We start from the raw sequence: 26,575 nt of genomic DNA, 5'->3' as shown, positions 1-26,575 counted from the left end.
AAAGAAAGAAAGGGAGGGAAAGAAAAACAAAGTGGAAGAGGGACAGGAAGATATAGTGTGTGTCTGTGAGCACCCGTGTGTACACTTGTGTGCGTGAACACACTTGTAATCGTGTAACTATCTGCTAGAGGGTGTGGGGAGCCATAGCCCTGCCCCTCAGGGCCTGAAGCAGGTATGGAGGAGATTCAGGCCCCAGATATCCAACAGTGGCTTGTGTGTTCTTAACGGGGTCCGACCAATGACTTTATTTTAATATTTTTAAATAGCTGCCACATAAGTATGAATCTAAAATATACATGTGTATTATAGAAAAAAAGCAAAAACGGTTGTGCTGTTTGTTCATAATAAATGGGTAGGGGTGCATAGTCAGTAAAAGTCACCAAGGCTCTGCAGAGCTCCAAACCTCCTCTGCCACAGACAGAAGCATAACAAATGTGCGCTGGGAGCTTCATGGCATGGATTTCTACAGCCAGTAAATCTATATGTATGTGGCCAAGAACCTTAGTCCATGTAATGTATCTTAGCACAGTTTACTTGTGGCAGTTAGGTCAGCTAGTGGGATGGCAGAGAGGGTAACCTTTACATTATTTTATTGTAGAGTGACAGGAACTGCCTATGAGCTTCTAATCAGGCATAAGTATTGACAGAAATTGTATCAAAGGGAATACATTGATGAAAATCAAAGAAGAGAAATATTTATGTGACGTTCCATTTTCCTGAGAACTGACTGGCTGTGATGACTTCTTCAAGTGCTACATGCTACTTCGTCCTGCTAGTTAAACCTGCGGTCTGTTGTCAGGTCTCCTCCTGTTTCACTGGCATGTATCCATCACCAGAGGGCTCCACTGACCTGCCTGTAGACATCAGAGCAAATCCTAGTGGCTGGAGTTGCAAAGCTGGACTCAGACCTGGCCAGGCAAGTTCAAAGGCAGTTGTGGTAAGAGAGAGCAGGGAGTATAGTAAAGCACTGGAAGGATGAGGTAGAAACAGGAAGATTCAGTGGCCTTGGCATCCTCCATGACCTCATCCTGACCTAGCTGCTCCTCTTCTCCACCGCTGGATCCACCTGAATCCAAGCTGGGAGGCTCCAGGCGGTTAGCCTGCTGCTTCATAATCAGAACAAACCTGAATAAACTTCCCAAACACACCTCTGCTCCTTCCAAACAGCCTCTGAAAAACTACCTTTTGTTTATTTTCTCCCTCATTCTCATCCTTGCCCTCAGGCTTTTCATCATGCCTATCAGTCATGTTGATGCTGTCTCCATGCTCTCTTTACTGGCCTCTTCACAACTGCACATGCCTGAATCTAGATTCGGGAGCCTAAATTGATCAGTGTTGAGCCTCTCAGATTTCTCGTAGTCTCAAATCACCTATACTGGCTCACTGTAGCTGCTGCTGCCTTTGAGAAGAAACTTTAACATCACTTCTTCTTTCTCCCTCGCTTCAGTCCCATCTTTACTTATGACTTACTTTACTTATTTACCCTTCATTTAATTATTAACGTCTGAATTCAAATCTTTTGCATATGACTGCCTGAGGTCTGGAACCCACTAAATGTCTTTCCTTTGCTCCAGCCTCTGCCCTGGCAAATAAATTAAATCACTTCTGAAAACTTCTCCTGTAGCTGTGATTTTTATTTAAATATTTAGTATAGGATTTTATACTTTATTGTCATTACACATGTATACATACAGGGTAACGAAATACAGTTTGCATCTAATCAGAAGTGCAAGAGCAGTAAGTGCAACAAGAGCAGACTGTATACAAGTAAGTTAAGTAGAGAGCAAATATACAGATGTACTGATATATACAGACAAATGTAGTATAAATGGTGGAATAGTTATGAACAGATTATGTACAGAGAGACCAAATATACAGCTGAACTACAGACAAATGTACAGCATACAGATGTTCTATATTGCTATACAGACGGGGCAGATATAGAGGTTTATTATGAACAAATATACAGATGTGCTACATATATACAGATGTAGCGTGTGGATAAACAGATCTACAGAGCACTATGAATATATCTACAGTAGTGGAAGCGTAGCTCTCTGAACAGACTATAATAGTGAACAGTGTACGCAGTATAAAGGAGACTATACTATGTCAGTGTCCTAAAACTATAGCATTAACCAATGTGAGCATACAGTGAATGTTGAGAATGAAATGATCATGGTCACATGGTTTTCACCACCCACTGCAGTGCCTTGTGGTCAGCAACAGAGCAATTCCCATACCAGACTGTGACACAGTTGGTCAGGATGCTCTCTATTGCACAGCGGTAGAAGTTACTCAGTATGTCAGTATGTGGTTCTTCTTCAGTGCTCTCAAGAAAAAGAGGTGCTGATGGACCTTCTTGACTAGGCTGGAGATGATAGTTGACCAGGCCAGATTCTCAGAGATGTGGGTCCCCAAGAACTTGAAGCTGGAGACCCGTCAACAGCTGTGCCATTTATGTAGATTTAGATGCCATCTATCTTCTCTCTCTTGAAGTCCACAATGAGCTCTTTGGTTTTGCTGGTACTCAGGAGCAGGTTAATGTCAGCACCACACAGCTAGGTGCTTTACCTCTTCCTCTAGCCAGACTCCTCGTTGTCTCCGATGAGTCACCGTGGTGTCATCTGCAGACTTGGTGATGGACTTGGATCCATACCTAGGTTTGCAGTCATAGAGGAACGGGCTCAGCACACAACTCTGTGGAGTGCCAGAGTGTGATGGTGGTAGAGCAGTTATGGCCTGACCTAACATGCTGGGGTCTGTTGGTCAGAGAGTCCATGATCCAGTTACAGATGGAGTTGCTGATTCCAAGATCCACAAGTTTGGTGATCGGCTTGGAGGGAATAACTGTACTGAATGCTGAGCTGAAGTCAACAAACAGCATTCTTGCATAAGTATTGCATAAATATCTGAGTACACATTGCAAGACACTACATTCTCAGATCATATCCAGTGTGTGATGGAAAATTTGCAACGATTCTACAAAAATGTTCCACATGGTCAGTTTTTTTTCTCTCTCTTCCTACTGGTGATAATCCAGTGGGGCTCCAGTCACTCCAGGCTCCCTTGTGGTTCCACAAAACGGACTGCAAACAAACTGGTGCATCCATGACTGATCCCACTTCTGTATGAATTGATCTTTTCATGACTGTTCACTTTGGACAAAAAGGAAACAGAGGTGACACTGACTTCTGGCTTCGCAGGATGATTCCTCTTAACAACAAGAGCACGCACACAGTTTGTTTTAGGCCACCATGAATAGCTCACATTGTAAATCACAGAGCCAGTATTTTATACTGTAGCTTACACTCACTGTGACAGGATGGCTCACAGGAGGTCATTACACTCTGCTTCATTTGGTTCCAGTTCAGATTAAGGGACAACACATGGAAAGCCAGAAACTGGAAACAAATGTTTGAAAAATATTTACTGGTAGAAAACATTCAGTGAAAATAATTCATTTTTCTGTTTGGCAAACTTCAAATCTGAGTCACCAAAAGCCAATCAGACAAGAGAGTTGGTATAAACAGAAAGAGGAGATGAAGCTTCTTTTAGACAGAGGAATGAAAATATTTAGATTCACTTTAAAGGATAATTCTCTATTTTTAGCACATTCCAGTTTCACTTTCTTGCCATTAGTAGGAAACTGTACAGAAGGTACAATTAGCTTAAAATACATTAACACAGAAAAGTAAGAGTGTGATTCTGGTAAAAGATAAAACCTAAAATGTAGCATTTTTAAAGGTCCCTGCTCACGGACCTCTCTGTCTCTTTTCTTAACTGCAGTATATATGCTTGATTATTTGCACTACATTGCAGTGTACAGTTAGACTATGATTGTATCCATGGGGCTTGAGAACAATTACATTTGTTCACACACTCACAGTCTATTCATTTTCAAAGATCAGTGAGCACTTCTTTAAGGCTGGTCTGGAGACATTAAACTGCTCTAGGTGACAGAAAGTGTTGTAAGGACTAAGAAGACAGTATTAATCCCTAATTTTGGTACACATTATGACAGCTGTGATTTATGTATTGTGTATATTATGTGTTGAGGTTTTCTCTTTGTGACTGAGGTCGTTACTGGCAGTGAGATTTGTATTGAGCATGCACATATGTGCTGTTCCAGAAACGTGATGTTTTTATTGTAGTCACTGTAGCAAGTGAGATCAGGGAGAAATAAAACAGGAGAGATGGAGTGAAAAGATCAAACAGCTGATCTTAAAGTCAATTATATAATATAAATTAAGAGAACAAAAGGCTAACTCTGTGGAAGGCTGAGATACTCATCACTTCTGCAGATGAGCAGCAGAGACAGCAGAATAAACAGAGAAAGGGTTTTCTTGTTCTTACCATGTCCAAACTAATTTACAAATTCTACAAGACATGCTGTGTAAGTAACAACGAAAGTTTGATCTGCATTTATTGAAAGATCATATCCCACAAACTTAGTTTAGAGGGTCCACACTGTCTACACTGTATTTAGTGAAGTCTGCAAGTTTTTGAACAGCGAAATTTGTTTTGTGCCCAAATCATTTTGCAGATCATCAGAACGAAAAGTTATTGGCCATGTTTGCATAGCGCTTTTCAAAAATATGCTTTCCTGACATTATTGTGTGTCGGGTGGTGGTCAGGGCTATCCAGACTGACAAGTGGGACATTGAATGTTACTTCTATGGTGGGGAGGGAGCCTGAGATTGTCTAAATTGGGGGTCTGTTCTATAGCAAATGTAGAAAAAATGTTTTAAGAAAGCAAATAAGTTGGTGTTCTCAAAAAATATGATTGTTTGCTTGCAGGACACCAGGAGAGATGAGTCCTCCGTCACAGATGGTGTGGTCAGTGAAGATGGCCACCTTCAAGGTCATTGCATCTCCAGCCCACATCCACTGCCACTGTACTTAAGGGAAGGTAAAGACTTTCTTCACTTACATTTGGATCATCTAAATCCACGACAGTCATTCAGGCAGACCTTCTACAAAAAAGAATATAGAATATAATAGATTCAATAGATATAACAGAGCGGCAGTAATGCTAAACATATAGCACCATTAGTAAAGACTAGGTCAACCTATTCGACTACAAAAACAATGACCCTAATAAAGGACCAAGGTAATTGTAAAAAACAAACAAACAAAAAAACAGAGAAGTCCTCATTAAGACCAGGATAACTCGTGGGCTTAAGGGTACAAATCCAATATGCCTCTGTTCGTGTTAGGCATGTGATTCCCCCCACCTCTGGTATCAAGATAGTACTCTCAATACCAGACACTCTTTCAGTCACTCCCATGATGTGCTGCCATGTAGTATTTGGCTATATAATCGCCAGTGTGAATGGCTTACCTACATTTATTAAGCCTGTCCTTGATTCATTTCATCAGATCTACAGAGAAACAAAAAGACCTCTAGTGCATCTGAGATGGTATATGGTATGAGTTATGACAAATGGGCAACTTCTGGTAAACGCCTGTGTACAACAATGACATACAATGAAACTACAGAAAATAAAATGTTGAAAACAAGTTAAATGTTTTGTTCTTGAAATATACAAAAGGGTAAAAAAGTAAAAGAATTTAACGCCTAAGTATTATTGTAATGCTTATAATCCCGCTCCCAAAGCAGCTGGTTAGTGTGCTCATGCGCAGGCTGGCTCTGATTTGCATAATTCACAATTGAGTAACCTTATCTTTCTTACACTGGGTACTGGTGGAGTTCCCTCAGTTCATACTCTGAAACAAGCCACTCTAGGTCACCTTCCTGGCTGGCTGCTCCTTGCAAACATAAGGTTTGAATACCAGGTGGGTGAGGGTTGTGTGCTCACACCCAGAGGACTCTAACAACATTATACTCTGCAGCTAGATGTGACACACTGGTCTGTCAGAGTTTACAAAATGAGCAGCAGAAGTAAAGTCGAAAGCTCTGGAACTCAACTTTGGTGATAGAGGAGGAAGCTGTGTCTGAAGATGAAGGCCATAATGATATTAATTCTGAATCTGATGATTGTATACCAAATGAGGGAACTGGAATTTCTCCATTAAACATAATAAAGACAGCGTCAGGGCCCACTAGAATGTCAGTGACTCATTTGCTAAATATCAAGTCAGGTTTTGACTAATTTAGAATTAGATCGTCATTGAACCATGATCTGTGAGAGGTAAATAAACCCCTGCACTTAATATTGATTGAAATAGTTAGTAACGGCATTAACAATGAGATATAAACAATATTTATTGGACACTTTTGGATAATTGCCCTGGGTCAACTTTAAGTACATTTTTTTTTAGGTTTAACAGTCACTTTAAAACCTAACTCTTAAGGAGTCATGAGAAAATTAAGTTATAAAATAACCTCGGTTCATAGATAGCACCCGAAGGAGAGTTATGTAAATATATTGGGAAGCCTCTCTTTTACAGAATTACATGTGCCAATGAAACATTTTAACAGTACGCCTATAAGAAAAACCAGCCTTGAGGCAACCGTAAAAATGCTGTCCAGTATGTATTGGGCAATATAAGCTTTATTTTGCATATCTGGGTAACTAAACAGCCATTTAAAACAATCATGAATATGTTTGAACACATAGCAATATTTCCAGAATTGTTTTACAATTATAAAACACTGAATTTTGGCACCACACGGTGGTTAAAAACTGGTAAAAGACAAGCCATCTCTGCTCCAATACCTCCTGCTTGAACTGGATGTAGGCAAGTAGATTAAATCAGGGCATTTTAGATGAATCACTACATGAAGAGTATGGGCATACATTACATGAGAACCTGTAAGACAAACATTGCAATGGAGTCATCAGACAGTTAACACAATGTAAGGGCTCGAATGTGTAATCTCTGTTGAAGACCACTGAACTGTTGACTTACTTGTACGGTTGATTTTGGAATCACAGTTTAAAGAGGTCTGCTCTCTGATCTCAAACTACAGCTTTAATTATCTCTTGAAAAGTCAAAAGCCTCCATAGAGATTCAACATCAAGATCCTTATTATTCCGTAATTGTGCAGGAACTGTGTGGAGCGCAGATGTAGTCGTTCCACAGTTATACAAGCTGTAATCTCTCCCTCCAGTGGCTTTTATTAGTAAGCAAATAAGGAAAAGCCACGTTAGGTTAATGCTTCTACGGGTGATGTTTAGTATGTGATGGCAATCTTTTTATAGACAGAACAAAATGCACACATTTAGGCTGACAAATATTCTCAAAAGTATGCTAAAATGATTTATGTACTTAAAAAAAAGAAAGAAAGACAAAAAAAAAGGCAAAGTAAAATATTTCATTTTTTTCCCCCAAAAATGAAACATTCCTCTATATGTTATTTAAAATGTATCCAGTTTAATTTTTCAGGAGATGAATATGTACACTTTTAATTTCATCATTTGCCTCAGGAAGTGAGCAGTTTACTGTATAATAGATTTACATAGCAAATACTGACATAGTATTCTGTCAAGGCATGTTCCAGCATCAAAATAGGCTTCAAAATACATAATATTGTTCCACATAAAATAGAAAATCGCTGATCATATTATAATTATTTTAGGGTATCCAAAAATCTGAACACCCCCCCGCCCCCATCAATGTACTCTCGTGCGTGATAATTACAATGACAATCAGCAGTTCTTATAGATGCATTAAAAGGAAATAGCAGCCAGAGGGGGGGAGGGGAGGGCGGACAGGTAAAAAATATACTTCTTCTAAAGGATTTACTCTTGAGCTATCAAATAGATTAAGGCAATAAAAAAAACAAAAGAAAAACTAAACAAAACTTGTAGTGTAATTTGGCAATTCTCATTTTTTGTTTTGCTTTCATCAAAGAGTCATCCAGCCTCCACATGACAGCGATTCAGGGTTTCTACTATCCTGAGATGTTTTCTTCTGCTTGAAGGCATCGGAGGACATAGAGGATCACTTGATAGCAGAAAATATACTGCTCCTGAAAAAGGAAAAGAAAAAAAAGGGAGGGAAATGTAAGGGAAAGCTTGGGAGCTACTAAGACGTGTAAATACTTAGTAAATGCTACTAAGCTTAAAACCAAGTCACCTCTGTTTGGACCATTCCTTGTCTCTGAAGCCTCATGTTCCTGACAACGTCTGAAATATCAAACTACCAAAAGAAAAAAAAAAAGGAGATTAGAAGTGATACTGAAAAAAAGTTATTATTAAATTTATAAGATGAAAAATACTGACATCTGCATCTTTACTGATGAGACCCAGAACCACATCAATGCAGATGAGGGTCCCTGAACGACCAATGCCTGCACTGCAGTGTGTGATTATAGGCCCCGACTGATGAACGTGCCGCATGTAGGATATGAACGTGAGCAGCTGCTCAGGTTGTGAAGGTGTCCCATGGTCGGGCCATCCAGTGTAGTTTAGATGAGTAACAATCTGGTTTTCATTAGTCTGGAAAGAAGGAAACTCATATGTCAATGTGGACAATTCAAGTAGAAACATCTTAAATTAGGGATGTCAAACATAAGGCCAGAGGGTGAGAAACAGTCCAGCAAAGAGTCCAATCCGGCCCACTGGTCTGCTTTGGAAAATTAGGAGTGTGTAGATTTTGGACTTTCAACTGTACTTTATCAATAGCGAAAGCTGTAAAACATAACATCACCCCTAATTAGCATTCATATTGCACCACAGTAATAGTCTGATATTAATAAAACTAAAAAATTAAACTTGATGTGAAAAAACATTTTAACTAAAATAAACATACAAACTAAACTACGATGTAAAGTTTGACATCCCCGTCTTAAATTATCTGCACAATCGATCTATACACCGATATGCATGATATATATTTACCTGGACATCTTTGACCTCGATGACACGGATGACGAAGTTGTCCAGGTGCTGGTCTTTGATAAGTGTTATCTGTAATCTGTCATCCACCATCTCTGCTGTCCTCGGCGTGTCCGGCCAGTACCGCTGACATTTGACTTTCCCCCCCTCAACCTCCTGGGTCATCATTGCAATCACATTGGACTTCTGCTCCCACACCATCTGCCAGAAGTCTCCTAGAGTAGTGGGTAAGGGTCCTTGACAGGCAATGTACATGAAGTTCTCGTCCTTCACCGACATATTAATGAAGTTGGCGTTGATGTAGCCTCCGTTTTTGCCGAGGACAACACGAGTTGTGTCAACTAGAAGAGACGTCATGAAAAGTTTCAGGATTAAAATTTGAATTCAGAGAAAAAGTACTAAAAAAAAAAAAAAGCCATTAAAGTACAGTAGATGTACTGTAATAAAAGAGGATGTAGCCTCAGACCACAAGAAGAGACAAGTGCTGTGGTTGGAGCATGAGGGGACAGTAAACATTTTATGGACAACTTTGTGGTTTCAGTTGTCAGTCTTATTTAATAGAGAAAGTTTATTTTAAGATGGGACTACTTTGCACATGAAAAGTCTCTACATCTTAAAAGTGTGGAGTGTCTAGGTGTGGGGAAGAGGGAACTGATAAAGCATAGTATCATAATATATCGAGTGGCAATATTGTATCGATATATCCATCCATTTTCTTCCGCTTATCTGGGGCCCAGGCGGAGAAGCCCAGACCTCCCTCTGCCCAGCCACCTCCTCCAGCTTATCCGGGTGAACACCAAGACGTTCCCAAGCCAGCCGAGAGATATAATCTCTCTAGTGTGTCCTGGATCTGCCCGGGGCATCCTCCCGGTGGGACATGCCCGGAAAACCTCGCCCAGGGGGCATCCTTGTCAGATGCCCAAACCACCTCAACTGGCTCCTTTCGATGTGCGGTGCGATGGCTCTACTCTGAGCCACTGCTCAGATCAAATGGCCGAACTTCTCACCCTGTCTCTAAGGGAGAGGTCAGCCACCCTTCGGAGGAAGCTCATTTCCGCCGCTTGTATTCGCAATCTCGTTCTTCCGGTCACTACCCACAGCAGTGACCGAAAGAACGGCTCTCTCTTCACCACAACAGACCGGTACAGCGTCCGCATCGCTGCAGCCGCTGCACCAATCCGTCTGTCGATCTCCTGCTTCCTTCTCCCATCAAGACCCCGAGATACTTAAACTCCTCCACTTGTATCGATATAGGGACACCAAATATTAGCATCTTATTATATAAAATGTCAATAAAATTATAACTCTTTAGTACTAGTATAATAAATCAATTACTTTTTCAATCCAAAATAGCATTCAGCATGCGGGACGAAGTTGGTAAAACTATAATGGAGGTATCAAAGAAAGAAATCAGGAAAGTGCTGTCTATATCAAAATATGGACCTATTTTGGAATTTCTTAAAAAAAAAAAAAGAAAAAAAGAAAAAGGATGGAATATTTAAAATGAGGTCCAGATCAAAGTAAAATACTCTTGTGATAATACGAGTATAAGGGCTCATGTCACAAACTGCCAAAACCTGCTGCGAATGGCGAGGTAATCAGCTCAACTGAAAAACCAACCAACACTGGGCACACTTAGTTTGACAAATCTAGGTCCCAATTTAGAGGAAGTCAAGAAATCACCTATTTTATGTGAAAATATCTGCATCCACACAACACTGAGAAAAAAAATGAATAGGGAACTGCATGTTAAAAAAAATAGGAAGCCAGGTGTGCGACACTTCTCTATAGTGAAGTCAAGGGTGACGTTGAGGAATGTTTGCGAAAGGGTTGCAATAACTTGTGTTGGAAAAGGTCATAAAGTAGAAAATATTGCAATATATGCTATTGTAATGTGACAATATATTTGAAATTCAATACTATGTTGGGTTAGTATCATTATAATATCTTATCTCGTAATTTTAGCTTTCTGGTGATTCAGGTTACTCTGACAGTGACTTTGCTTTCAGATCCACACTTCGTTTGTCACACATGGACCAAGACAGGAGCCGCTAAAATGCTCAAACTGAGATTTCACAACAGTAGTCTACAAACCAGTTGGTGATGTCACAGTGGCTACAACCATCGTTCATATACAGTTCATAGTCCATGTTATTAATAGTAATCACATAGGGAACTGCTAGTTTTTCTTACAGGGGACAATATTCTTATAGCGGTTCTTCTTCTTGTTCTCCTTCGTCTGACCGATCAAACAGTCGTCCAGCGGCTGGAGATTCTGAAGATTCTGCCAGAACGGAAAATGGATATTCAGAAAAATCTAATGAAAACTATTGTGATTTATTTTTTGGCAATGAAATTCAAAGAGTCATACTTCAAACTCCTGTAGAGGCACTTTCTGTTCCAAAAGTCCCCTCATTGTGCGAACCACACTGTTGAGCTTTTGTCCCGTGTACTGGCCTTCAGGGACCACTCTGACAAGGGGCAAAGAGGTCAGCTCGTCCTCTGTGATGATTGGCCCGTCTGTGCGAAGACATAAACGAGGGAATTAAAAGTTTTGTAAGTAACTTATGACAATTATTTACATGTATTGTCTGAGACACTGACTCCTACCATCTTTTGACTTTGAGTTCATGTTTTCAATTGGCAGTTCATCGCTTCCCCACGTGATTTCATCATCGTCTGGCTGCCCAGCACTCATCTGCAGGTAGCTGTTGGTTCAACACAAACAGCCAAGAGGTCTTAATATAAATGATGTACAACCTTAAATCTGATGAGTGCACATCTAAAAAGTAAAATCGTACTTTTCATTGTGTGGATCGTCAACACTTTCCTCATTCCATCTCACCTTTCGGGAGTTCTGCAGTAAAACAAACAAACAAACAAAAAACAAATGAAACAAACAAAACAACATCAGGAAAACCAGACGGTTGTTTCTGTGGTTTCTCAAATGGCGAGTTTGATTTGTACCTCAGGAGAATCTTCTGGTAAAGAAGAGCCATCGCCGTCCGTGTCCTCCGAAAGCTCTGTGCCCTGCTCGGTCTCTCTCCTCTCTCCTAGTTCATCATCATAGTCTGTGAAATATGGGAATGTAGTTAATGTTGTTGTTTTTTTTTTTACACATTTATAACTTTCCAGTTCATTCTGCAGCCTGTGTGTGCTATACCTATAGGTGGTATGACAGGACACAGCTTAGTCTTCATGCTACTGTCGCCACTCAGACCTGAAATAAACACGAGCAGGTTGCTTTAGAAAATATTCAGAAAGAAAAATACACTCATGAGACAAAAGTTTAAAAAATACAAGTGCATGATTTTACCTGTATTTCCATTGCACTTGTCGGAGTTGATGGGTAGAGAGGCCAGGTATGTGTTTGGGTTCTGGTCTGGTGGTCTGGATACAATAAGATGCACCAGGCCTTTAGTTTTACGGATGGTGGTGACAGCTTTGGTATGGGACACACCTGTCATTAGCTCTTCATTCACCTACAAGACAGAGAGCCAGTCAGTCAGGGCTGTATACAGTCTCAGAAAATCCAATACTTTCTTTACTTTGTAGCCAATTATTTACAAAATGTTCACAAAAAGAAAATGCTTTTTGTAAATATTTTAAATTCTGTGTTATTGCAACACAGAATTTAAGAGATTCGTGTTAAAAACAAACAAACAAAAAAATCTACAAGTAAATCACAATGTAATGTGTTTTGTTTAATAAAGCACATTCCAAGTCCAAAAACACTCACTTTAAGCAGCCTGTCTCCTACTTGCAGCTTGCCTGAGGACTCTGCTACTCCTCCTGGTGTGATGGATTTAACAAAGATCCCCCTCTCCCCTCCAATTACGGAAAACCCCAGACCTCCTGACGGTGGCTTCTCCAGATCTACCTTTATGATCTCTTCCTGCGTTTTCAGCAAACAAATGTGCAGCCACCTTTGATTTGTCATTCAACACTTCAGCAAGTTACTTTTTTTGTTGGTTTGGGTAACTGTCTGGGTTCCATTAACAATAACACCTGATGAACTCCACCAACATATTTCATAGCTGTTTGCTTGGCAAAACATAACCAACATAATTAAAAAAACAAACAAAAAAAACTCACCTCTAAAGGACAAAGTGCTGCGAGACCTCCTGTATCTCTTAATTCTTCCCCTTTAAGGAACCCTTAAACAGAAAACAAAAGTTGCAGTTACGCTTATCCCATTATTACTTTGGTTTATTTAGTTTTTATTATCATCCCCTTTTTAAAATAAAGTTTTCACACCATCTTTAAATATTTGGCAAGTAAGAAACTTGATATGAGTAAATCTATTCTTATTTAGATCGATTTATCAGTGCACCTATAAGTCACATTTCTTTAGATTATAAAGCATACCATTCATGGTGGATGAAACCGTTGTGCTAACATTGTTGTTGAGAAAAGAAAGACTTTTCTGCATAGGACAAACTGGCTTTCCATCCCTGTTAGAGTAAATAAAAGAAAATAAAAGTTACCGAGATTATTGTTAAGATCTTGTATTTTCTGTAATGTGCAATGCTATTAAGACAAAAAACATAAAAACAAGCACCAAAAGAAAAATTCACAAAGGATAGATGTTATTCTTTTTTAGTGTAGACTACCTTGTGGCTTTTAGCGTGAGTTCACTGGGGGAGTGCTCCAATAGCCTAGTGCTCTCACTGAGAGTCAGGTCCTGGGTAGGGGCTCCATTGATGTAGTGGATTAGGTCAAGTGGCATTAAGCTTCCTTCTTTAGAGGCTAATGAACCCGGAAGAATATCTTTCACATATAAGATCCCGTACAAACTGTCACTACCACCATCCAGTACCAAACCTGGGGAATGAACAAAGAATAAAAATATTTAGATTTGATTCTTAAGAACTAATTTCTGATGCAACATTTGGAAAGATTTTCAAGACATTAGTGGCTTAATGTGAGACACACCAGTGATATTTTCTTTTCTTAATCAAGGTTGTTTCTTACCCAGTGGTTCTTGGTTCATCTTGAAGTAAATGTCAGGCAGCAGATGAGCTTCTATGGGGGGTTTAGGAACCTCCAGGACCCTCCCTACCACCAAGTCAACCACCCGAGGTGCAGCACGCACAAGATTGACCACCTCGGTGTGGCCCATATCGCTCACATCAGTGTTATTCACCTGTAGACAAAAAACATTCATTCAATGTGTAATGGTTTGGGAAACACAAAGGAACAGAGAGCCAGACTGTTTCCAGTTTGTACTTGATAACCGCCTCTGTATGTCTGTGTAGGTTCTCAGTCATCCAGGTCATAACAATCGAAGGAGCTTGGAAAGAAAAGCGACTGGACTTCTTTAAGTTTCCATAGTGTCCATTGATGTAGTTTCACTCTTTAGTTGCATACCTACAACTGAGGCAGTGGAGACTGTCAGAAAATCAACTACAGCAAGACAGCTTCTTAGAAAACAGAACTAGCTTTACCCCGATCAGATTTGCGCACCATTAGACCTCTGCCTTAGCACCATATAATGTAAATACAACAAGGGTTTCTGCAGACAAAAACATGGATGTGCCATGGCCTACCCAGTGTCTTCCAACGTAGCCAATCTTTACATGGAGCTAGTAGAAAGTAAAGTTCTTGGCTCTTTCAAAGGGACAGCACCTAGCCACTGGTACCGATACATGGTACATACTGTTCACATCAACTCAGTGGAAACAAAGTCACCAGGGGAGACAAAGGATAATAGTTTGCCATTTCTGGACTGTGCTGTGCACATTGAGGAGAATGGAAACCTCAACATTAAAGTTTAGCCCCCACACAGAGACAAGTACCTGCTTTTTGACTCCCACAACCCTCTGGAAAACAAACTTGGAGTAAACAGGACTCTGCAACACCGGGCAGAAAACATTCCCTCTAACCCAGACGGAAAAGAAAGGAACGCACACATGTAGAGAAAACTCTTAAAACATGCGGTTATCCCAACTGGGCTTTCATCAAATCAGCAAAGATGCACAGTAAAGAAGGTCACCAACTAGGGAGAAACAGAAGGACAAACGGACAATCCCTTATGTAGCAGGTTTGTCAGAGAAGCTCAGGAACATTTTCTCCGAGCACGAAAACCCAGCCACACACTCAGACAAAAACTGGTTCATGCCAAGGACAAAACTCCCAAACACATACTAAACAACAGGAAAACCAAACAGCCACCTCATAAACACATGGCACAAGACAGAAGAGCCACCTCAACAGGACAAGACTCTGCATCTAAAAGAAAAAGGTCAATCTTTCAATGATGCTAATGTTCACATTTTAGACAGAAAAGGCAGACAGATGGCTTTTTTCACTCCTCTTGCAAACTATGTCCATGTGAATGACCATCCTTGAACAGAGGGGGTGGCTTGCGACACCAGCTGTCTGCCATCTATAATCCAGTTTTGAAATCCCTTCCCATGTGTGTTAACGCCCACTCACATCTTGCGTCAGCTGATCTCAATACGTCACACAATAGGGTGAGGCAAGGTCTCACAATGATTTCACCTGAAACCTCTGCTGATAATGATAATCCACATGCTTTTCACACCTTGGCACATAGTGAATAATGGGAATTTATACCGTGATCATTCGGTCCCCGGGCCTGAGCCTTCCATCTCCTTTGGCTGGATCCTGGATGATGTCATGGATGTAACATCCATGATCATTGCCTTCAGTGAGGGTGAAGCCAAGGCTGCCCTTTTCTGACTTCACCAAAGAGACCTGTAGCTCTACTTCCTAGCAACAACAAAAACACATAACCTCAGTAACAGGAATAACATCTTGATCCACATTTTAGTGGAAACCCTAAAATGATTAGATTATGATTCCCTTCCTCAGTTCTTACTGGGACGAATTCATCTCCATCCTGTCCATTGCCAGGTGCAGTGAGGTTCAAGGGCAGAGGTAGTGGAGGAGGCAGGGGATCTGGGCTTGGGGAAGACAGGGAGGACACCTTCGGAAAAGTGGATGACTCCAGATCAGCTCCCACTGGGGATGAAAGTCCCCTGACCAAACATCCACAAAGCCAAAATTTAGCAAAAACACTAATAATCACATTTAGAACTGATAATGCTAATCGAGTATTTAACATTAGATGAATTACCGGTTGCTGAGGTCTGATCTTGTCATTGATAGATTTGAGGAATAAAAAGCTGAGTGCATGTTGTCATCCAGATGACCACTGCTGTCGTAGCGTCCCAGTCCCGGGTTGCTACTGGAGGTCTGGTAAACACTCCGCTCCCAGTTCTGCCTGCTGTTCTCCACAGAGCCTGCGCTGAAAGCTTCTTCCACCTCCTCATCCCCATCGGTGCTGTCGCTGTAGCTGTTGCGTCGGCCAGGGGTTCTGTGTAGCAGCCTCTCCAGGGCGTCTTCCACGGGGCCCTGTTTCTTACTCCCTGGAGCAGATGTGAGCCTTTCTAAGTTCAAGCTGGGCTCTCCAAATGTCCCTGGTGTCTTTCTAGGCGATGGCTTAGGTGTCTAGGAAGAAATTTGGTTCAATTTAAGTTTTCAACTAATGCTTGAAAGACTCAGTGATGAGGAAAATATTAAGTGACTCACCAAAGCTGCAGTGTCCATCTCAGGAAGAATGCCATGCTCAGGTCTACAGAGAAGCAAAGTCACCTCTTGACCAGTTCCTCTCAGAGCGGATATCACCTCCTACACAAAATGTAAAGGAACCACAATTTCAAACACATTATGACATCAAATAACTTAGTGTGATTTTTAAATGGGAACTGAGACAAAGTGTATCACATACATGTTGCGAGAGTCCTTTGAGTGGGGTTTGATTGACACGCAAGATGACATCACCAACTTTGATACGACCGCTTTCTGCAGCTGGTTGGCCAGGAAACAGTTTTTTAACCCTCACCATGCTGGAGCCAGGGGGTTCGTTGGGGATGTTCTCCTCTCGGCTAAAACTGAAACCCAGCCCTGATGTGTTTTTCAGCAGGCACACCTCAAACATATTATCTGTGAAACAGAACACATGAATTTGCAGTTATTGCCATAGATGGTCGATGAATGGTCACACAGAATAAGATAAAATATAAAATCAGAATGGATGAATTACAGCTTATTATAATAACAGCCATGTAATACACTAAGAACCTGTAGACTGTGTACCCAACCTCTTAAAATTACATGCAAGTAAATATAAGGAAAGGATGTTCTATTGGGGGTGTGGGGGGCTCAAAACTGGATTTTATTGTCTGATTTGGTAAAATATTTAGTATATTGTATATTAGGAACCTGACTAAAAACATACAACTTCAGGACAAGCCTGATACACAAAACAAAAAGTGCATTCCCAACTTGTATTTATAACCAGTTAGGGAGAGCACAAAACTAAAGGATAGTCCAGCTCTTGTTGCAGAAGAGCAATTTATGTAGATTCTGCCCATCTACTCCGCTCTAATACAACGCAGTGTGCAAACAATGGGTTGTACACACATGCTCATTTGATCTTGATGTAAGTCTTGGTGTAACACTGTTAAAAAAAAATACATTGTATGACCAAATTTGATTGTTTACAGGTGGACACAAGTATCAAAAAGAAATGGTGCATATACTCTTAAAAAGTCTGTTAGCCTTTTTAAAACTCAAGATGACTGTTGGCAAAAGAAGCCAATATAATTTGTTATTCAGAGTAACTATAAAGTAAATGTCAAATCACATATGTTCAATAATGTAGAAATTTACTTTAGAAGTCTGAAACTACTCTATTTTTTTTTCTTTTTAAATCATTTGCAAACAGTCTCCAGTAGTACAGGAATTACTATTCGTTTCCATTACATCTCCTGGATGGACCCTTACATTCTCACCTGCAGAAAAGCAAACTCGTATTGCTTATGGTTGCACAAGAGTTAGACGAGGTTGTCTACTATTCCTAAGATCAGTGGCTTGATATACTGCGTCCGTATGTGGAAGCATCCTTGGACAAAATACTGTAAAACGCCTCTTAAGCATCTATCTGGGCTTTAAAAAGTGGCAGCAGGTTGCAGTATAAAAGTAATTCATGTGCTAGGTGAGGGTAAAAAAAAAACAAAAAAAACAGAAAAACCGCATTATAGAAACTACAGTCGTTTTACAATGACTACACTAGGAGAGGGTGGAACATTAACCAACTAACCTAACTTACTTGATGGTGCAGTTAGATTAGTTATGCAGGTAAGTTAATACATCAAAGAGCTGGGCAGTGGAGTGGGGCATGTGTTGCCTTGGAGCAAGAAGGTATGAACCTGCCAAAAGACCTGTCTGTCAGGTTATTCTAAAGTCCCTTTTAGGTGCCATGGTAAATGGTTATCTGTCTCTCTGCAACTGCTTGTTGAAAAGATAAGTGGATATTTAAAAAAACAAACAAAAAAACCCTTAAAATTAAAACAATAGCATGGTGTGCCCTGAGAGGCTGGGTAAAAGAGTCTTCATGCATTAAACACGTGAAATTCACTGAATTGCACAGGAAAAAAATGGCACCTAATGAATATTAAATGTCTGAACCTAGCTTTGTTGCAGTGCTACGAAAGAGGTCAAAGGATAATCCCTCAACCTGCACTTTGCTGTGCATTTTCAATGATAATTAGACCACTGAAATTAGACCACGGAAAACAGGAAAACGCATTATAGCAGTGGTTCTTAACCTGGGTTCGATCGAACCCTAGGGGTTCGGTGAGTCGATCTCAGGGGTTTGGCAGAGCCTCCGCCGTGACATGCACAGCTCATTTTGTGCACCAGTAAAAAACATATCTATGTCTTGAATTTGAAAAAAACATCATATTTTATTTTTCACTAAAGAGGGGTTCAGTGACTGCGCATATGAAACTGGTGGGGTTCGGTACCTCCAACAAGGTTAAGAACCACTGCATTATAGTGTGCGTTAAAATGGATCTCCAATCCCAAAATAAACCACACCACATCCTTTACCTTGTGTGATGAAGCTGTACTCTGGTTTTTCTTTGGCTTCGAGTGGCTGCTCCTTGTTCTTGGTCGGATTTCTGTCGTAGCCAGTGCTGGCAGATGGTGGAGTGTTCTTAGGTGTGAGGGGAGCGTGGATGCTGTTTGCAGGTACGTGACCCCTCTCCAGCAACAAGTGCACTGTCTGAGCCATGCAGGAAGTAAAACTAAGTGTTAAGATGCCAGTTAGGCAGCAACATAATTTAAAGATACTGCTCACATGGTGGCTCATGGGAACTGTCACCCCCTCACCTGCCCGGTGTCTCTGAGCGCCTCTACTGCTTGTTGATGAGTGGCCCCCTCCAGGCTCTTTCCATTGACGGCCACCACACGATCACCTAAGCCGCAGGCAGACAGGTGATGCCCAAAGACGAAAGACTCTAAATTTCATCTAATTTAATTTTTTCCTTTGTGCTACATATTTGTTACACCAGTGTCTACCTTTCTGTATCCTTCCATCAAGCTCTGCAGCACCTTTTGGTATAAGACCTTTCACATAGATGCCTCCATGTCGGACAGCAGTGCCAGCTCCTCCCTAAGATAATGACAAAACTCTTAGTGAAATGAGCCAAAGAGAAAATGCATAATTCTTTATTTGTCTGTGGGGGTTGATGGCAGGGTTGGATGTGTTTTATATGATAACTGCTTTATCTTTATTGTGGCTTCAGAACTGTGAAGAGAATATCAAACTGTACAAGAGAAGTATTTTAAAGTAATTTTAACAGAAAATTCAAGACCAGAAGTTTATATTTCAAAGTTTTTTGGATCGGGGGTTGAATGAAGCTTATACTTTGGTGCATAAGAACTGTCACAGGTGGAGTAGATGATGATTTTGAAGTTTAGCAAGTTTTGTCAAAGACCAAGTTAAAACTTGGTTTTAGACACTATGAATCATGACAACATGACACAAGCTCCTTTTCCTCTTGTTCAAATGACATTTTAGGTGGATTTTGTGATTCTGGAGTTTGCTTAGGAATTAAACAAAGCTCTTATTATTTTTAAATCTTCTAAAAATTTAAAAAGATGTCAAATTTCATTATTACATCAATGTTTGCATACCAAATCAGTATTCCAACCACACAAGTTCACGTGTGACAGCAGTCTGAAGACATAATAAAGTGATTTGTTAAAATGGTTTAGTGGTTTAATTAACCCAAGTCAATCATATTCAAAATTCCAGAGAGACCAATTAGAGCAGTGATTACTCACATCATTTAAAATCCCTACTGTAAGAGATACCGTGACATTTCTTTCTTTCAAATCCTTCTTGATTAAAAAATAAAGTTGACATGCATGAGGGTTAGTATTACCACAAGAACATCCAACACACGGCAATAAGAAATGAAACCAAACCAAACAACATGTGAACTGGATGAGTCGGGGGGAAAAAAAGGTGCAAAACAAAGAAAAGGGTGAAAACCTTGCCGAACAGTACCGTGACACTTAAGCCCAGGCTGCTGTCTTTTTTGGACAGCTCAATGTCATATAGTTCTCCTGGATGGAGACTATTGACCCCTGAGGCATTACCATTTAAATTTTCCATGATGTTTTCCTGCAAACAGAGAATAGGGCATTACAGTGAATTATCACAAGCCTGAACATGCAGAAAGAAATCAAGGTGAGTGAGTAGACTGACTAAACAAGCCGATACAGTGAAAAAACACACAAGGGATATCATGCAGCATACAGTTGCAATGCAGCCTTTCATTGACAGTGTAAATACAATGACAGGCAAATGTTATAAAGAACAGGCAGTTAGTTGTGCCAAGCATCAGGTTATATGTAATGCTTGTGTATAGAAAACAAACAATCATATTCTGTTCCATTAACATAAGAAAATTTCTACTAGAAGACACAATTCTGTGTATTATACTTAACGGAGCTCCTAATTGAGACCCTAGGGCAATGTATAAAAGCAGGGAATCCATTGAAATGAGTCCATTTAAAAAATAAACAAACCTTTTTGACCTTTTGTTTCTCTTGACTACTTGAATAAGTTTCCTCGTCCATGTCTGAATCTCCCCGGTCAGAATGCTCAGAGACTTTGGGAGCTTCCAGCACTTTAGATTTTCTAGTTTTGGGAGGTAGAGCTGGTGGTGTAGGATCAGGACCTACATTTGGATGTTGGGCAGTGGGTGCAGCACTCCTTTCTAGGTATTGCTGAACTCCACCAGGGGCTTGGTTGGTTTTAGCCATAATGCTCGTCTTAGAGTCTTGAGAACTGAGGGCAGTGTGCTGTTGAGCTGGTGATGAGTTAGATGACTGTATGCCAGCACTTTGCTGTGGAGGGCTGGGGCTTCTTGTTCCTGCATGCTCTTCTGAGGAGGTATCAAAGTCCAGTTCTTGTTTCTGAGCAGAGTTAAGGGACTTAAATGAAGACCTGTGCTGGTAGGGTGAATATCCTCCAGGAGATTCTGTTGGAACAAAAAAAGTTTTGGATAAAAGTCAGGATCAATCCTGACAAGGTGCACATGAAAACAAAAATTATACTTGTAACCCTGATTTTACCTTTGTAGAGCCTCTCTTTGGGCTGTGATACGACGAGAGTAACGTCATCAGGAGAATTCTGAAGTATATCAACCACGGTCGTGTGAGAAAGTCCTTCTAGGCTTTTCTCATTTACAGAGATCAGCCGGTCACCTGAATCAACAAGACCACCGTTGCTCACACAAACAACAACTACTCATATTCACAGCAAGACAGAAACAAACTTAAGAGCTAACCATCAGCACAAGCAGACAACAAGAACACTATCATCTGAATACGGAAGGTAGAAAGTGGCAACAAAAAAGTAGCATACCGGGTTTGAGGCAGCCATTGATATCAGCGGGACCACCGGGAGTGATGGAGCTAATGATGGTGCCAAGGTCTGCGCGGCCAGAGTTCTCTCCTGCTACAACTTGAAACCCTACAGGACAAACACACACCGCAAATGTATGAACCCAAAACTATAAACAGTTGCATGCAAATGTAGAGGCAGCCTCTGGCAAACACCATTTTTTGTTTATTCAGCTGAAAGATTTGCATACAGCAAAATTACTGGTTATCCAAGTCCTTAAAATAGAAAAGCAACAGCTTGCCTGAGGGGGAGTTATTCACTTCTTTTAACTCAGAAATCTGTCAGCATGTCCAGGGTTCCCCCAGCATTTCAAGCAGTTTAAAGCAGTTGTCAAAACAGCAGAGACTGTGTAAAATAAAACTAATTTTATGAATATATTCATTCACTCTTACCTAGTCCGTATTTCACACCTTTCTTCAAGTTTACAGTTGTGATCTCTCTCTCTGGAGATGGTAACGCATTAATCTTTTTCTTTAGGGAATCTGTTCAAAGAAAAAAACATATTAAATACATGACATCTTCTGTAACACAGTTACATCCTTTTTGAGTTTGGTAAGCAGGGAAGAAAGCGCAGGCCACTCTGAAAGCACTACACTGTAACTACTAATCAGTTCAAGAGGGCATACAGTGTAGCTGAAGGGCTCCCTCTTTAGTAGAATTGAATAACAAGCCTGAAAAGCTTGGCTAAGCTGGGATGAAAGTTGGGTTCAGTGCCAAGAATTAAGTTATTAAATGGTGGGAGCGGGGCCAAAGCCAAGGTCCACAGGCATCGAGCACTGAGAGAAAAGAGACTGGACTTTTTTTGTGTATATATTCATGGTTTGCTAAATCTCAGAGAGATATTGGTGAACAGACTAGAGCTGTAGAGACAGAATGCTAAAAATGAGTAATAATTGGTATCTGTGGGAACAAGAATCACATTTCCTTACGTACCATTCACAGATGCTGGGGTTGAAGGTGGTCCAGAGGAATTGTGCATGCTAACACCTGTGAAAGAATGCAACGCATTAATAAGAGCATTCTTTCAGTATTTCAGGTATGACCTCTACACCTCTGATGCTCCGCTCTTCAGAGGTCAGCATTCTTACCTACTACATATGCTTGGCCGGTATCCTCTATGGAAGAAGAGTCAGATTCTTTTTTGGACATGCTGGTGCTCCAGGCCGCGCTGCTGAGGGGTGGTATGCCAAATGATCTAAGAAAGCAAAATACAGATGAGAAAAATTAGGTGTCTTCTACAACGCTGAAGACACTCTCTTAATAACATTAGGCCTCTGAAATTTCTAAGCTAAAAATCACAGGTCATCTGTGAAGCTGACACAAGGGGGAGCAGCTGACACAAAACAGACTTGTTGCTTACTAAAAACGGCACAATGACACAAACTAAGGCGCATGTACACCCACACACAGACCCCCGGGGGTCAATTACAGGCTGGAGGTAGAGTTTTATATGTCTCTGTAGTGCAGAGTAGTCTCAGCAACAGATCCTCAGTAACTTTAGTCTGCCCTGAAGAGACTGACAGTGAAACCTAAACACATGCACAGGACCCAATACTGGGGGAAAAAAGACATTGAATAAAAAGATAAGAAACACATAGTTTTCTTATTTATTTTTCTTATTTATTCTTATTTCTTATTATAAAGTTAAATTCAGCATTTGCTCATAATTTCCTTTCATTACGTTTCATTAAGCTTATGGGAAATAATCCGGGTCTTGCTTTTGACATGCTTTGCTTTTCTCAACTCACTTGTCCTGTTGGTGTAGGATGGAGTCTGTGTCTGAGCTGGCTCGCTGATGTTGCTGGAAGTGAGAGGCCAGTTGGTTGGCTTGTGGCTGACTAAGTCCGCTGTGCGACTGACCACGATACAACTCTGCCAGCCTGTCCTCCGGAGACTCTGGCATTTGCCCGAGATTGTGGTGGGAACGACTCATTGCTCGGGGATTGGAAAGGACCGTGGAGGCCGCTGGATTGAACCCTGGAAAGTGAAGCTCATCTTGGACTAATACTGAGCCAGACAGTGCCTTATTGAGGGCTGCCTCTGAGTATGAGATTCTCTTCAGTTGGTCTGGGTTGGAGCGTGTCGATAAACTTGGGGCCAGGCTGCCCGAACTCGCTCTCATACCAACGGCATCTCCACTCCGAGAGTCGAGGGAGTACTGCAAACTGTTTTCTGGTGAGCGGGAACATGAAAGACATAAAAGTCTGTCATTCTATAGTAATAATAATCATTAGTGCTTATTAACATGAGGCGGGTAATTCCAAAGAGCTGATTCGTTGATTTATTCCAATTAGTGTTGCCTGTAACAGATGCATCAAGTTAACCCTCATCTCTATTAAAAAACAAGCAGCGCTTAGCTGGCTATATATTTACATCTTTCTAAATATGAGGTGCTTTTCTTGCTTACCTAGGTCTTGCTGCTCCTGGTTGTTTTGGCGAGCCTTCATCTGCAGGTGGAACTTATGCTGATCCGAACACAGCTGTAGCAAATACTGACATGTCTTGTTGCTGTCTGTCTGAAACAGGTGCTTAATGCCATCTGATGTGTTCTGAAGGCAAATCTTCTTTTTCTGGAGGATTACAGACAAAAAAGAAACAAAAAAATGATAATAATAATAAACAAAGTGAAAATGGACATCAATTGGATTACACTATAGTGGAAAACAAATATTGGTATACTGTAGTACAGGTTTATTTCAAATAATAAGAGTCAAGCGCATACTGCAAAGGAAATCTTCTTTGTCTCCCTCCAGGGGAACCTTAGCACTGGGGTACGATTTCCATTAAGGACTTCAAAAATGAGCACCCCCTTGGAGTAAACACCCAGCATGATCCCTGTCTGAGATCTCTTCTCAGGAAGCACTCGATGGAAGTGGACTCCATATTCTGTCAGCTTCTGGCTCATCTTTAAAGACAAGAGAGATGGTACTAAGATACTCAAATAATAATCAAATTAACATAGAAAACAGGAACTTTCCAAATGAGAACCAGGGGTTCGTTTTGTTTTGTTTTTTTAAATTAAGGTTGATGAGGAAGCAAACATCTGCTTTTGTAGTCTCCAATGAGACAAAAATACAACAAAATGAAATTTAAAACAGACATTTTGCTCTTGTTACAGTACTTATTTTTTGTCAAACATACACTGCGTGTCAGTCCTTCTGCCTAAGTAAACTCTTTGGTATAAAATAATCATTTACATCACAAAATAAAAACCTTGAGTTGCAATTTATTACTGAAAAAAATAACTTCAGCCATAACTGAATATATTTTTGATATCGACATGAAAACTGAATTTAAATGCAGTCTACTTTATTATTGCCAACCTTAAGGAACTCAAACTCCGCCTCAGATTCTGTTGCTCCGTAGTAGTTGCTGTGAAGCTTTGGCAGATCCTCCCTGATGGTGGCCTGGCCCACTTTGTCCAAGACAGACATCGAGAGATAGTGCTCCATTCTGAAATAAGTCTTCCCATGGAGCTGCAGGATCGGGATTAATGAGATTATTTTTAAGATACTTTTATTGTTTTATATATACAAGAGTCAAATGAAATACTATTTTTTTTAAAATCATACGAGAAAAGAAACTTTTAGTTGACTGATAACAAACAGATAAACAGCTGAGTGGGTACCTCAGGTTGATAGTCACCAAATTCAGCCTGCAATGCCAGAGAAGCCAGCAGCATGGCACCTTCTGTGCCACAGCGCACTCTTTCCTCCAAGATGTCCTTCCTCAGCTGTAGGTAGTACTGATGTTTGGTCATTGCGTGCCTATAATCCACAGAAAATCACTTTAAGTGGTTAATATGCCAACATGAACACACTGTTATTTTTTTTGTGTAACGACAGCACACATTTGGCTTTTCCAGCTAATTGTGTGCAAAATGTGCACTTACTGTATTAAGTTGATATCTTCAAGAAAGAATTTGATGCGGAAAAAAAGGTTAAAAAGCATGTCAGATCTCCTTTTCTTGGACTCCTCCTTCCATCCCTCTGGGGCCACTTTGGATAATTTGGCATCAAGATCAACGAAGAAAAACTCATTTTCTGTGTGTGATTTTCAAGATGAAAGGGTTAGAAAGTCAAGTTAGGCTGGCTTAAGTTTTGCATCTTTACAGGAAATTGATCAAAATGAACAACTAAAACCAACCAAACCGATATTTTTTATGTGCATTTATACACTTTTTAACTTTCCACTTCAAAAATGGAAACATTTATTTCGAATACAATTTGAGTTATTTTTAAAGAACTTTAAAATGCTTTTTTCTTATGTGAGAATTAAGACCTCTGGGGGCAACTACTAAAGACTAAACAAACAAAGAACAACTGTGAAACACTTACCAAAATCCCAAAATAACACAAGATCACATCCATTCTCTCACACACACCACAAACACACAATACCTTTGAGGTATGCGAGGCCGAAGAGATGATGCTCCACAAGTCCAGTGTGAGCAACCACCATGTCAAAAACGTCTTTACACACTGCCTTGATGTCACAGCTCAGCTCCAGCTTTTGGCCATTGAGCAGTACCACACCCACCTTCCTCTGCACTTCTTCCACCTTCCCACGTTTCTTGAGTTAAAGAATACAAAGCATGGAGTAATGTTTACAAACAGATATAAAAATATGAATTCTTTGGCTTCAAGGTGGCATAATTTTACATTCTCACCATTATTGACGAGGGAACAGATAAGGGCACGCAGGGCTCGCTGGCCATCTTCACAAACTCGGGTCCGTGAAAGTTCTACCACATAATAAAAAAGTCACTGTTAGACTTAAGTTTTATTTTACCAGCACACTAAAGGGTCTTTTGAAAACTGCCCTCTCACCCATGATATAAAATATGCATAACACAAATACTTCACACTAAGCTGCCACTTTATTAGGTATACCTACTCAGTTGCTTGTTAATGCAAATATCTAATCAGCCAGTAATTTGGCAACAACCCAGTGCATTTAGGCATGGAGACACGGTGTA

At 40.4% G+C, this 26,575-nt stretch overlaps 1 protein-coding gene and 2 pseudogenes across 3 annotated transcripts in view; all 3 read right to left on the bottom strand.

Annotated features, from left to right (window-relative positions):
- Positions 1 to 795: 795 nt before the first annotated feature.
- LOC146383903 (uncharacterized) lies at positions 796 to 1,490 on the bottom strand (annotated as a pseudogene).
- Positions 1,491 to 2,182: 692 nt separating this feature from the next.
- LOC146383902 (uncharacterized) lies at positions 2,183 to 4,963 on the bottom strand (annotated as a pseudogene).
- A 2,358-nt stretch (positions 4,964 to 7,321) lies between these two features.
- The window catches only part of ptpn13 (protein tyrosine phosphatase non-receptor type 13), a 49,835-nt gene continuing 30,581 nt past the window's right edge, over positions 7,322 to 26,575 (bottom strand). The window contains exons 11-49 of one of the 3 annotated variants that reach the window (XM_084935460.1): positions 26,267 to 26,341; positions 25,998 to 26,169; positions 25,490 to 25,640; positions 25,226 to 25,364; positions 24,921 to 25,073; positions 24,320 to 24,502; positions 24,005 to 24,167; positions 23,346 to 23,769; positions 22,686 to 22,792; positions 22,531 to 22,584; positions 21,990 to 22,079; positions 21,559 to 21,666; positions 21,267 to 21,398; positions 20,718 to 21,172; positions 20,179 to 20,310; positions 19,200 to 19,293; positions 19,011 to 19,096; positions 18,729 to 18,903; positions 16,564 to 16,778; positions 16,365 to 16,463; positions 15,910 to 16,283; positions 15,652 to 15,811; positions 15,387 to 15,542; positions 13,782 to 13,953; positions 13,421 to 13,631; positions 13,176 to 13,261; positions 12,903 to 12,964; positions 12,547 to 12,702; positions 12,124 to 12,289; positions 11,971 to 12,027; positions 11,775 to 11,878; positions 11,609 to 11,664; positions 11,418 to 11,515; positions 11,179 to 11,327; positions 11,001 to 11,091; positions 8,811 to 9,148; positions 8,193 to 8,408; positions 8,047 to 8,109; positions 7,322 to 7,939 (exon numbers count right to left, since the gene is read on the bottom strand). In XM_084935460.1, the coding sequence (XP_084791586.1) occupies positions 7,862 to 7,939; positions 8,047 to 8,109; positions 8,193 to 8,408; positions 8,811 to 9,148; positions 11,001 to 11,091; positions 11,179 to 11,327; positions 11,418 to 11,515; positions 11,609 to 11,664; positions 11,775 to 11,878; positions 11,971 to 12,027; positions 12,124 to 12,289; positions 12,547 to 12,702; positions 12,903 to 12,964; positions 13,176 to 13,261; positions 13,421 to 13,631; positions 13,782 to 13,953; positions 15,387 to 15,542; positions 15,652 to 15,811; positions 15,910 to 16,283; positions 16,365 to 16,463; positions 16,564 to 16,778; positions 18,729 to 18,903; positions 19,011 to 19,096; positions 19,200 to 19,293; positions 20,179 to 20,310; positions 20,718 to 21,172; positions 21,267 to 21,398; positions 21,559 to 21,666; positions 21,990 to 22,079; positions 22,531 to 22,584; positions 22,686 to 22,792; positions 23,346 to 23,769; positions 24,005 to 24,167; positions 24,320 to 24,502; positions 24,921 to 25,073; positions 25,226 to 25,364; positions 25,490 to 25,640; positions 25,998 to 26,169; positions 26,267 to 26,341 (6,000 nt within the window). In that variant the 3' untranslated portion in view covers positions 7,322 to 7,861. The remainder of the gene's footprint in view (positions 7,940 to 8,046; positions 8,110 to 8,192; positions 8,409 to 8,810; positions 9,149 to 11,000; positions 11,092 to 11,178; positions 11,328 to 11,417; positions 11,516 to 11,608; positions 11,665 to 11,774; positions 11,879 to 11,970; positions 12,028 to 12,123; positions 12,290 to 12,546; positions 12,703 to 12,902; positions 12,965 to 13,175; positions 13,262 to 13,420; positions 13,632 to 13,781; positions 13,954 to 15,386; positions 15,543 to 15,651; positions 15,812 to 15,909; positions 16,284 to 16,364; positions 16,464 to 16,563; positions 16,779 to 18,728; positions 18,904 to 19,010; positions 19,097 to 19,199; positions 19,294 to 20,178; positions 20,311 to 20,717; positions 21,173 to 21,266; positions 21,399 to 21,558; positions 21,667 to 21,989; positions 22,080 to 22,530; positions 22,585 to 22,685; positions 22,793 to 23,345; positions 23,770 to 24,004; positions 24,168 to 24,319; positions 24,503 to 24,920; positions 25,074 to 25,225; positions 25,365 to 25,489; positions 25,641 to 25,997; positions 26,170 to 26,266; positions 26,342 to 26,575) is intronic. The other 2 variants (XM_084935461.1, XM_084935462.1) reach the window with 2 other exon arrangements.

Source organism: Perissodus microlepis, chromosome 7 (genome assembly GCF_051167445.1).
Source record: "Perissodus microlepis isolate ML-2025 ecotype Zambia chromosome 7, ASM5116744v1, whole genome shotgun sequence".
In the NCBI taxonomy this organism is placed as follows: domain Eukaryota; kingdom Metazoa; phylum Chordata; class Actinopteri; order Cichliformes; family Cichlidae; genus Perissodus; species Perissodus microlepis.
This window is presented reverse-complemented; position numbering and strand designations above follow the sequence as displayed.